The 13,149-nt window shown below is 29.5% G+C and overlaps 1 protein-coding gene across 3 annotated transcripts in view; it reads right to left on the bottom strand.

Moving 5' to 3' along the window:
* Nucleotides 1-346: 346 nt before the first annotated feature.
* Nucleotides 347-13,149, bottom strand: part of LOC137013137 (myosin heavy chain, embryonic smooth muscle isoform-like) — a 39,124-nt gene continuing 26,321 nt past the window's right edge. For 2 of the 3 annotated variants that reach the window (XM_067376761.1, XM_067376762.1), the window contains exons 4-19: nucleotides 13,086-13,149; nucleotides 11,343-11,600; nucleotides 10,984-11,079; nucleotides 10,615-10,755; nucleotides 9,159-9,251; nucleotides 8,797-9,003; nucleotides 7,984-8,088; nucleotides 6,553-6,705; nucleotides 6,279-6,446; nucleotides 5,931-6,104; nucleotides 4,487-4,576; nucleotides 4,228-4,311; nucleotides 4,013-4,131; nucleotides 3,660-3,768; nucleotides 2,475-2,638; nucleotides 347-1,362 (exon numbers count right to left, since the gene is read on the bottom strand). The exon at nucleotides 13,086-13,149 is cut by the window's right edge and continues 392 nt beyond it. In XM_067376761.1, coding sequence (XP_067232862.1) covers nucleotides 1,251-1,362; nucleotides 2,475-2,638; nucleotides 3,660-3,768; nucleotides 4,013-4,131; nucleotides 4,228-4,311; nucleotides 4,487-4,576; nucleotides 5,931-6,104; nucleotides 6,279-6,446; nucleotides 6,553-6,705; nucleotides 7,984-8,088; nucleotides 8,797-9,003; nucleotides 9,159-9,251; nucleotides 10,615-10,755; nucleotides 10,984-11,079; nucleotides 11,343-11,600; nucleotides 13,086-13,149 — 2,137 coding nt within the window. In that variant the 3' untranslated portion in view covers nucleotides 347-1,250. The remainder of the gene's footprint in view (nucleotides 1,363-2,474; nucleotides 2,639-3,659; nucleotides 3,769-4,012; nucleotides 4,132-4,227; nucleotides 4,312-4,486; nucleotides 4,577-5,930; nucleotides 6,105-6,278; nucleotides 6,447-6,552; nucleotides 6,706-7,983; nucleotides 8,089-8,796; nucleotides 9,004-9,158; nucleotides 9,252-10,614; nucleotides 10,756-10,983; nucleotides 11,080-11,342; nucleotides 11,601-13,085) is intronic. The other variant, XM_067376763.1, reaches the window with a different exon arrangement.

The raw sequence follows: 13,149 nt of genomic DNA, 5'->3' as shown, positions 1-13,149 counted from the left end.
CAAAGAAGCAGAAACAAGCGATAGAATCGTCAATTATTAACATGATCATCAAACATTAAACAGCACATAAAACAAAACTGCGTAACATTACTGAATGAAATGATGAACCCGTGAAGAGGAAACGACTGAAGCTCGGAGGTGCTGATGGACTCCATCTGCTCTGAATCACATCCGGACGAAGTCTTTAATAAAAACACAATTTTCTCAGCTTTTCAAAAAATATTTTGAATGAAACTTACCCACATATAAGTGTTACTAAAAAACACAGGAAGCCAGAATAAAATGTATTTTTCTGTTTGTTGGTTTTCTTTTGACATATCACATCACAAAACCTTCTGGTGGCCATGACACTTTTGTGAAAATGATCTAAAATTCTGACTGGGAAAGAGTTAAGAAGGTCTTTTTTAAATTTAACTACTCTCTGTCTGCCTTTTGTGGCATTTTAGTTGTTTGAAATATTACTAAACTACTGTAGCATTACCTGTCAAAGTTAAACAATGAAAAAAAGCACCAGTCATGTTTTAGCATATTTTATTACCATTTTGTCCTACATATGAAACACCCTGCTGCTGTATTTTAAGTGGCACTAAATGGAGTGCGTGAAGAATCCAGACAGACACACAGATGATCCCTTTCAACATGTTATATATCATCATTAACACATTCCCTCGACAGGTTCATAACCGTCAGCAGAATTCACATGCAAGTTCACTTAAAGTCCCAAAATAAATCTAAACAGGATGCCATGAATAACTACACACTTCATTATGAATATTCATTTCTACCTAGTTTATACTAATATATGCATAATGTAAACAGTTGATTGAATTCATTTGGAAAAAAGAACGGACAGCTTGATAGAGAACATTAACCAGTGAACATGTAGAATAGACCGATAGCTTACTGTAAACGACACAAACGGTGACGTCCTTTCATGGAAAGCAGATTTTCCTGTAAGAACTGTCTGGAAATCTCTGGCTGCACCAGCACTAGATATAATTATACTCCTAAGAGTGTCAGTCCACAGGAAACAGCTTTTCCACACCATTATTGACTTCCTGTTCTTGAGTTCAGTTCATAAGGAGTTTCTCTGGATCCGGTCTCTCTGGTTTGTGTGCGTCTCGTCTCAGTTCAGCGGATGAAACAGTTTGTATTTCCGGAGACGGACGGCAGGATGTGGTTTAGATCCAGGTTTGGTTTTGGCAGTTTTTGAGACAGTTCTGGGTTTGGCCTGTGTTTGTTGGGTCAGTTCAGACCTGTGAGATCTGCTTCTGTGTGGGTTTGGATTTGGCCTCTTCCTCTTCCTCATCTTCACTGAAGTTCAGTTTCAGGTTTTCTAGAACTTGTCTCGACTCTTTCCTCCTGCAGGACACAAATAAAAACAATATTAGGACAACATTAAACTAGAATAAATGTTTGATATTAAGGACATTTACTTTTGATGCAAAATACAGTCTCAAATAATTAAGTATTTATTGGATTAAACAAAAATGCATCAAATATACATAAATATTTTTATAATAAATGTAATTTATATTACATTAATGTGGTGTATATTATAACATTTATTTATATACAATTATAATAATAATTATTTGTATATATATTTATAAATTACATTTATATTGATCTAAAATAATAGTCTATTAACCAAAATATTTATTTATAATTATAATAAAATAAATACATAAATGTATTTTAATAAATGTATCTTATATGAATCTATTACTGTGCTGTATATTGACAAATATTTATAATAAAATACAAATAAACAAATAATTACTTATTTAATAAAAGTTATTTATTAATTAATGCATTATTATGGTGTATTTATTAACACAAATATTTATGTATAATTATAACAAAACATTTATATCAATATAAAATAATATGGAGTATTAACACAAATATTTATAGTTAAATGAAAATAAATATTTATTTATTATTTAATAAGTGTAATCTATTATAATATATATTATTAAAGTGTATTTATTAACACAGATATTTATTTATAATTATAATAAAATACATAAGTATACATAAATATTTATATTATGTATTAAATACTTATGTATTATTTAATAAGTAATTTAAGTTTAATAATATGCTGTCTATATTGACACAAATATTTCTTTAATTGTAATAAGTTACATATATACATAAATAATTACTTATTTAATATTTGTATTCATATCAAATAAGACGTTATTAATATAAAATATATGGCACATACTAAATGATATATATTTATGTAAATATGTCTATATATGTATTATAATTATAAATAAATATTTGTGTCACAATATAGCCTATATATATATATATATATATTCATTTACACTTATAAAAAAAAAAAAATTTAATAAATTATTTAATAAATATATTTTACATGAATATGTATTAAAAGGATGAGATGTACTTGTTGGTCCAGCAGTGTGTGTGTGTGTGTGTGTGTGTGTGTGTGTGTGTCGTACTTGTTGGTCAGCTGATGGTCCAGCAGTTGTCTCTGCAGGCGGCTGTTAGCTTCTCTCTCCTCCATCAGCTCTCTCTGTGTGTGTCGATGTTGAACATCACGTCGACTCGCCTCTTCCTCGGCCTCGTTCAGCTGCCTCTTCAGCGAGCGGATCCGCTGAGTCATCTACAAACACACACTAACTTCAGTACTTTCTCTCAGTCTATCGTCCACCAGGAGAAAATCATACGCCTGATCACCTGATCAAATCACAGACGCCAACTCGGAGAACAACATTTACATCAAAACAACAAAAAAAGTCTGAGAGAAAAAGATTACATTACTGAATAATGAGTAGTAATTAAATAATAAATATCTAAAAATATAATAAGTAATTTATATATAATAAAATATATAATATACACACACACACACTACTGTTTAAAAGTTTGGGATTGGTACGATTTTTAATATTTTTAAAATAAGTTTTGTCTGCCCACCAAGATTGCATTTATTTATTTAAAAATACAGTAAAAACAGTAATATTGTGAAATATTATTACAATTTAAAATAACTGTTTTCTATTGGAATATATTTTAAAATGTAATTTATTCTTGTGTTGTTAAAGCTGAATTTTCAGCATCATTACTCCAGTCTTCAGTCTTGAACAGTAGTGTATATATATATAGTTTTGTTAATATAGTAATACATATAGTAAATATGTATACATGTATTTTATAATTAGAATTACACATTAATATTTGTGTTTTATATATATATATATATATATATATATATATATACGCATGCATACACACATACATACATAGCTATATTTATATAAATTACATAAATGATATGTTTATTTCAGATTGTGCTGTTTCTATGTTCTAAATTAATAAATTTAATTATTAATGTAAAATAATATAATTAAAAAATAATATAATGTATTAACACATAATACATGTATACATAATTACTTTTTATTTATTAAATGTAATTTAAAATTATAAAAAATATGTACTGATTGACACAAATATGTATTCATAATTACAGAGGCAAATATTATTATATGTATTAAATAAGTAATATGTGTGTGTGTGTGTTGTTCAGTGTTTTGTCTCCCTCTGCTGTCAATCAGTTGTACCAGCTCTCTCTGTGTGTGTCTGTGTGTGTGTGTGTGTGTGTGTGTGTGTGTGTGTCGTACCAGCTCCTTCTGCTCCGTGGAGATCTTGTGCTCGTCCTCCATCTGCTCCGTCAGCTCGTGAATCTTCCTCTCCAGTTTGCTGATGGTGTTGCTCAAGACCACTTTATTCCTGAGGAGCAGCAGAACGACACCATGAGCTTCTCCAAACAACTCCTTAAAGAACTCTTCATGACAAAACGCTTCAATGTAAGGAGAACGCTTTCATGTTTCATGGGTTTTTTATTTATTTCTAGTGATAAAGTGTGTTTACGAGCCGTTTCATTCATAAAATGTAATTAAAATGGAACGGAACCCTGAATAGATTCCAAGCGTGTGTGTGTGTGTGTGTGTGTGTGTGTGTGTGTGTGTCTGACCTCTCCTCCGCACGCAGTGTGTTCTCCAGCTCTTTCGCTTTGATCTCGGCTCTAGTGACGGAATCGACCTCGACTCTGTTATTCTGAAGCTCCTCCATCTCCCTGCGCAGATCTCGCACCTGAAAACACCATCATCATCATCATCATCATCATCATCATCATCATCATCATCATCGTTCACTATTAAAGATGTGTGTGTGAGTGAAGACACACACCTGTCTCTCCAGGATGGCCTTCTCACACTCCAGCTGCTCGTTGAGATCTTTCTCCTGCAGGAGCTTCATCTGCAGCTGTTCAGCCTGTGAGACACACACACACACACACACACACGTTCATTACTAAAACTGCACAAAACGATGTTCTTCCTCAGTGTTTTTTTTCTTGTTTTCCAGCGGTTCAAAGTTGGAATGACTTGTTTTAAAGGGATGCTTTCAGAGCGTTTGGATATTTGTACGGTGTGAAGAGTGTTCAGACCTGATCCAGAGCTCTCTTGTGTTTGGACGCCGATCGCTGCTCGTTCTCCTGCAGCTCCTCCAGATCGGCCTCCAGTTCAATGATGTTCTCCTGTTAGCAGCGTGAACACCACAAATGAATCATGTCTCGTTAATCGCTCAATCAGTGAAACAGCTTGAGAACAGTGTCACGTAACGTCACTCTGACCTCAGAAAAACATATTCAGTGACCATAAACTCGATAGTTAAGAAAAATAACTTTTGATAAATATATGCACTATATTACATATTTATTATATTTTTAATTTCTAAACTAATACATTTATTTATTTACTCTTATGTTTTTCAATTATTTTAAAATAAATATAGTATATATTATATTATATTATATTATACCACATATTCATTATATTTTCAATGTATTAATATACATTTATTTATTCTTTTTATTTAATTACTTTAAAATTAATATATTTTATAGTACATTACATTATAGTATATTACATATACATTATATTTTTAATGTAATAAAATAAATAAATGTGTATATATATATATATATATATATATATATATATATATATATATATATATATATATATATATATATATATATATATATATATATCTTATTTTTATTTATTTATTTTAAAAGAAATATATAATATAATATATTACATAATAATAATGATGAAAATGTAATATAGTAAAATGTAACAAATAATTTAAAATAAATAAATAATTAATTTATTAGTAAAAGTACAATACATTGAATATGAAATATAATATATTTCTTTTAAAATAATTAATTAATTAAATAATGAATATGTAATCTAATATAATTTATTAATTAATAAATGTATTTATATATTCATTTTTCTATTCTTATTTTTATGTATTTATTTCTAAACATGTTGTCTTCATTATTTAATGAATGTCTGAATAAATATTTATATTTCAACAACAAATTAACATGAAAAAGCTGATATAAAAATATGCCTTTAATATTTTATATACAACTTTGAGTGTTTATTATTAAATACATTTGATTAAATAATTAATAATCAATTAAATAAATTAATATTTTTGGTTTTCGGCTAACTAAACTTTTTTTTTTTTTTTTACTTTGGTCATTTCAGTCTTGAATATTTTTTTTGATGCATCGCTAATGCAAATAATATGCAAATAGTCAGTTTGATGATCTTTCAAACAGTTTTTCACAAACAGACAATATCCAGTAATATTATTGATTTGAATGCACTGACACTATTGCATGAGAACAAAACTTGAACAGATCTGAATCATCACAATATTGTCATTTTAGAGCCGCTTTACATCTGAATCTGCATCATTGATTTTCCTGTTTAACACTATACAGTACAGATTATAGAGTTAAAGTGAGAATAGACTTCACTAGACAGTAGTGAACACACACACACACACACACACACACAGATGACGTGTACCTGTGCTAGTTTGAGCTGTTTGGAGAGCTCGTCTCTGGACTGGCTGAGCGTCTGCAGCTCCATGCGCAGATCCTCCACCGTCCTCTCGGCCTGTTTGCACTGCAGCTGCACACGCTCCCGCAGCTGGATCTCCTCCTCCAGAGTCTGCTCCTTATCGCTCAGCTTATCCGTCACCTGCACACACACACACACACAGAATTTTTATTTTTCAGGATTCTTTGAGGAATATGAGGTTGAAAAGAACAGCATTTATTTGAAATGAATCTTTTGTAACATTATAAAAGTGTCACTTTTGATGAGTTTAAAGTGTCCTCTCTGAATAAAGTGCAGCTCTGTGGCGTGTCTGACCTCTCCCTGCAGTCTGCTGACGATCTGTGTGAGGCGCAGCAGCTCCTGGTCCTTCTCCAGCACGCTCTCCTCCAGCTCCTCCACCCTCAGATGAGTGTCGGCCCGCAGCTTCTGCTGCAAACTCAGCTCCGCTCGCGCCTGATTCGCCTCCTGGAGAGCGTCTGACAACTGACACACACACACTCTTCAGTCATCTTCATACGCTCTGAAACAACTTTGCTTTTTTACTGATGTCATCAAGTGTGTGTGTGTGTGTGTGTGTGTGTGTGTGTACCTCCGTCTCCAGTCTGAACACACTGTTGCCGAGTTCTAGAGCTTTCTTGGCTTTGTTCTCCTTCTCCAGCTCCAGCTCCTCCAGACTGCGTTCAGTGAGCCACAGTTTTTCAGACAGAGTCTGAGTGTGTTGAGTTTGTTTCTCCAGAGCTTCCTGAAGAAACACACAGTTCAGAAAACACCCAGAATAAAAACATGGATTTTTAATGATTTTAACATCACACAAAATACAGAAAGCATAAATGCAAAGATGATCTTTCAATAACCATTTTCTTGATTTCACTTAATGATATTTAGCATTTCCCCTAATTTTACATTTGCTTATTAAATGATTTTACGGCTAATTTTCTGAGGGATTTTTGGAATTTTGTGGAGTTTGTTTGCATGATAATAGAAATGAAACAATGAAACAACAGAGAAGAAATAATGACTGATAATAATGAAAATAATAATTATATAATATAATAATGATAATAATAAAACAAATTGCAATTTTTGAGAGAATGAGAAATGTTGCCCTGGCTGAAACTAGAAGATATTTAATATATTTTTATTTTTAATTGTTCATTTTTTATTTTAAATATTTTTTTTTTATATGTCTATATAGTTTTTATAAATAATATAAAATTATATAATTATAATAATAATTATAATAATAATAAAACAAATTGCCCTGGTTGAAACTAGAAGAAAAAGATGATATTTAATATATTTTTATTTTTAATTGTTTGTTAATTAATTAATTAATAATTGTAATTAATAATAATTAATAATTGTTAATTCGTTAATTAATTTATTGTTAAATAATCAATTATTATTTTATTTATTTATATTTTTAGTATTTTTTTATAAATATGTCTATATAGTTTTTATAAATAATATCAAATTATATAATAATAATAATAATAAAAACAAATTGCCATTTTTGAGAAAATGAGAAATGTTGCCCTGGCTGAAACTAGAAGAAGAAAACGATGATTATATATAAAATTTTACTTCAGTTCATGTTAAAATATTTTAAAATATTTTATTTCAAGTAATTAATTTTTAAAGTTTTAATTAACAATAATAACCCTGCCATGAATATATTATTATACACACTAGCATTTAAAAGTTTGGGGTCGGTAAGATTATTTAAAGCAAGAAAATAATAATAATGAAATAATAAGTAAATAAAATAATAATAAAACAAATTCCCATTTTTAAGATAATCAGAGATGTTGACTTGTTGGGAAATAGCTTTTGTTTCAGTCAATATTTATGTTATTTATGTTAATTAATATTAATTGTATTAATGTTTTAGTTAACAATAATAACCCTGCCATAAATATACAATGATACACTCTAGCATTAACGTTTGGGGTTGGTAAGTTTATTGAAAGAAGAAATAATAAAAAACTAAAGTGTTTGTGATGGCGGCACTCGTACGCACCTCTGTGTCTTGTATTTTGTTCTTGAGCGTCTGCTGCAGGAAGTTGAAGGCGTATTCCTGAGTGTTTGCTTCCACCATCACCTCACGCGCCTCCTTCAGCTCGATCTACAGACACACACACACACACACACACACGTCAATCATCTCCATCACCTGATCACGCCTCTATAGAGTGCATTTTTTCAGCAGCGCTGGTTCTGGAAGTAATTTTTCCCGTTCATTTCTCCCATAGGGATTTAAAACAAAGTCTTGAACCAAACCAACCGGCTACGAGGAGAATCACAACATCACAAACTTTGAAATGAAGCAAAAAAGTATTTGAAAATACAAGACTGAACTTAATAGAGCAAAAGAACTACAATCCCATGAAGCATTGCAAACAGCATATTCTAATTAAGAATGATAGAAACTACTCATTTAAAAATGTTTATTATATAAATAAAAATATATTACGTTTATCACAAAATAAGCATATATATTTTATATTATTATACGTCATTCGCAATGTTCATGGAGTGGGCGGAGCTAAAGAGCACTTTTTGCTTGTTTTGACTCTCTGATTGGTGTATTTTCAGTACAGCATCATGGGTAATGTAGTTTTTCATCATGAATTCCACTTAAACATGAAATAGCTGAAATAATGCTTGCTTACAGCTTCAACAGAAGCAAATACCATCGATTAACAGCCTCGAGCTCACAGTAGGGCTGACTAGCAGTTTATAATTTATTTCCCAGTGGAGAAAATGAATGGAGTTGTTCTTCCAGAAGCGAGTGTTGCGCTCTGGCGATGTGTGTGTGTGTGTGTGTGTGTACCTCCATCTGTTTGAAGCGCTCCTGCATCACGTTGTTGTTGCTCTCTAACTCGACGATCCTCTCTCGGAGCCGGTTCATCTCTCCCTGCATCTGTGTGTTGGTCCGCAGCAGATCTTCATTGTTCACCAGCAGACCGCGCATCTCGAAGCGGATCTGATTCCTCTCCTTTTCCAGCTCGATGCTCTCCGCTTCCAGGAACTGGTTCCTCTGTGGCACATGAATCAAGACTTATTAAGGGTAATGAGCATTTTTGCATTGACCTCAACAAAACACTGAGCAAAACACTTCAGTTATTCTCAACAATTTCCAGTGGACAAAACCTCTGGAAAACAGCTGACGAAGACTATCGACTTCATACTGACCCTGCGACAGTCGTCCAGCTGTTTGGTCAACTCCTGGACGAAATCCCGCTTGCTCGGCTGGTTGTTTCGATGCATGAGCTGACTTGGTGTGGCCTTCAGAGAAAAACAGGAGTTCAGATACTTATTCATTTTACTTTTTATTTTTGCTGGGAACTGCTGGGACATAAAGTGCCTGTAAAACACCCATTTATGGTTTCAATATTTTACTTCAATAACAATTAAATATACATATATATAAAATTGTTAAATAATTATTTATAAACAAATAATAATATATTAAATATAACAAATAATTACACATATATATAAATATATATATATATATATATATATATATATATATATATATTTATATATATATATTACTAATTTAATAAAAATAATAATAAAATAATTATAAATAAAATTATAATTAATGTAAATATTGAACAATTTTTTTTAATTAAATATTTAAATTTTATTTTATTTAAATAATAATAATACATTAAATATATACACACATAATACACAATTTTAATATATAACTTATATAATAATGTTTTAGTATATAATTAATACTTTATTTCAATAATATTTGAAATATATATATAAATAATTAAAGTTATTTTATTATATATATATATATATATATATATATATATATATATATATATATATATATATATATATATATATATATATATATATATTTGATGTAATGTAAAATTATAATTAATGTAAATATTTAACTATTTTTATTTTAAATTTAAATATTTAAATTGTATTTTATTTAAATAATTATAATAAATTATATATATATATATATATATATATATATATATATATATATATATATATATATATATATATATATATACACACACATAATATAGAATTTTAATATATAACTTATATAATAATGTTTTAGTATATAATTAATACTTTATTTCAATAATATTTGAAATTATATATATATATATATATATATATATATATATAAAATTTAAGTTATTTTATTATACATATAAAATTATAATTAATGTAAATATTTAACTTTTTTTGTTTTATTTACATTTTAATATTTAAATTGTATTTTATTTAAATAATAATAATAATAATTAATAATAATTTATTTATTATTATTATTAATTATTATTATTATTATTATTATTATTATTATTATTATTATTATTATTATTATATATATATATATATATATATATATATATATATATATATGTAACAATATAGAATTTTAATATAGAACTTATAATAATGTTTTAGTATATAATTAATATTACATTTCAATAATATTTGAAATAATATATATATATATTATTTCAAATATTACTGAAATAAATAAATAAACACACAAACACATAATATTATTTTTGGCTATGTTTTTCAAAAATCTCATGAAATATATATTCATAATATATAATACTGATTTCACAGTGAAGGAAGTTTATAAACTCACGCTCACGTCTCGTCTGCGGGTCAGACTGTCGTAGCCGATCCGCGAGCGATGATTCAGAGCCGGACTGCTGACGGGACTCCCGCTTCTGTTCAGACCGAAGAGGTTCGTCTCAGAGATGGTAGGTGACATCACTTCCTGTGTCTGACATACAGATTCAAATACATTGAGAACAATTCTGCAGTGTGACGTGGAGTTTTAGTAGACTGGATTAATATGAAGTCATAAAAGCTCTAATAATCAATGTTAAGGACAGTTAAGCAGCACTGTATGTCCCACTGCAGGACACTGAGCGTCCACTACATGTTCTGTCCACTAGAGGGACACACACTCACACATAAACATCTTCTGCAGCACGTGACGGATATTTACCTTAAAATCAGACATCCTGTTGATGGGATTGTAGTCCAATGACAGCGTCGCATATGGACTGTTGAAAACCCGGGGAGGACTTTCAAAGCCGCCCATCTGAAGAACACAGAGCATTACTGTACAGAGCATGTCACAATCATGACGCTTTTCAAATGGACACCACAGTAATATTAAAATTAATAATTTCCTATAGTAGAAGAAAAATAGTTATTCAAAACTAAACAAAATGGCTCGTTTTATGATCAAATTGATATATTCAAATTATTATCACCTCTCACACAGCAAAAATAAAGATCATTTAATATATTTTATATATATTTTAATAATAATTTTTTCAAAAAGCACAGACGGACACTCACCCTGTCGGACATGCTGTCCCAGTCCCGTGACGACAGCGACTCCATGGACCCGCGCATGGCGGAACTGATCCTCACGAGATTCCCGTTGGTCCCGCCGCCAACCGGACCGCCGCTGTCCCCCACCGAACCATTGGAGGCGACGGAGCCGTTGGAGCCCAGGAAGAGCTGGTACTTTGGGTTGGGACGGGCTTTAGGGGTCGAGGGCTCGTCATCAGACTGAGGACTGCTGTGCTGCTTCTCGCCGTTGTAGTGGGAATGCTGGGTAAGAAAAGAGAGCGGCTTGAGAGACGGTAGTGTTGGTGTTTGAGGAACTGAACTTCCAAAATCAACACAAATCAAAACTAGTGCACACAGATTACAACTGATCAGATGCGTGTTGTGTAGTTACAAACAAACACACAACAAACACACACATGCACATCTAAAGCGCTCATGCGCAGAAAATATTCTATTAACCTTAAATCTGAAAATTTCCCACTTTTGTTTAGTTTAAATGAAAGTACTAAAATAACGGAAATAAAAATGTATTAAAAAAAATAGACATATTAAAAAATAATAATAATAAAAATACATAAAATTACTAAAACCGTTTAAAATTCAATTAAAAAAATAAAAATCAATATAAAAACATAAGTGAAAATTATAATAGTATCTAAATTACAGTAAAAAATAAAATAAAAAATATAAAATAAATCATAAATAAAATAAATAATAAAAAAATAAAATAAAAATAAAGCAAAACTTTTCAAACTACTTTAGCTAAATGCTACAGCAACATTTATCATTTTCGTTTAGTTTAATTTGAAGTACTAAAATAACTAAAAAGTTACTAAAACTTCAAATTTAAACTGAAAATGGGAAATATAAGAAAAAAAACTATTTTTAAAGTACTAATAACTAAAACTGAAATAAAAATTAATAAAAAATATAGACATCAAAAATATATATATAAATAATAATAATAAATAATTTCTAAAACTGTTTAAAATTAAAATAAATATAAAATAAAAATGTAAAAATAAAAAAATAATTAATTAAATATAAAATAAATAAAATATAATATAATATATTAAATAATAAAAAATAAAATAGAAATAAAAAAATAAATAGAAAAGACTTCAGCTAGCTGCTACAGCAACATTTATAATTTTTGTTTACTTTAATTTGAAGTACTAAAATAACTAAAACAAATAAAAATTAATACAAACTAGAGACAAAAAAATAAACAACAAATTACTAAAACTTGAAGTGAAAATGGGAAATATAAAAAAATAACTTTTTAATATATTAATGAAAAAATAATAGTATCTTAATTACACTAAAATAACACCAACTAAAACTGAAACCATAAAAACAAATTGACCATAATGAATTAAAATGTACTAAAATTACTATTAAAATAACTAAAATAAAACTGAAATAAATAATTAAATAAATAAATAATTATTTAGGCTTATTCAAAAAATAATAATAAAAATGACAAAGAAAAAAAATGACTAAAACTTAAAATTTATATAAAATTGAATAAAAACAAATATTAGAAGAAACTATAACCGTATGTGAGTTCCAGCAGAGCAACACTGACAGACACTCAAACATCAGGACAGTGTGTTGATTGGTTAGTATGGAGGTGGATTGATCAAGCGTGCAGCTGGAAATCAAACGGGTGATTGACAGATTGGAGCGTGTCAGGCGTGTGGAGGTTTGCAGTGAAGCAGCGCGGCCGTCCGATACCGGACTTACCGGCCCGGGAACAGAAGCGTCCGGACTATCTGTGCTGCGGTTCTTCTTGCCATCTTTGGCGTGT

The sequence above is a fragment of the Chanodichthys erythropterus genome, chromosome 22 (genome assembly GCF_024489055.1).
Source record: "Chanodichthys erythropterus isolate Z2021 chromosome 22, ASM2448905v1, whole genome shotgun sequence".
Lineage (NCBI taxonomy): Eukaryota > Metazoa > Chordata > Actinopteri > Cypriniformes > Xenocyprididae > Chanodichthys > Chanodichthys erythropterus.
This window is presented reverse-complemented; position numbering and strand designations above follow the sequence as displayed.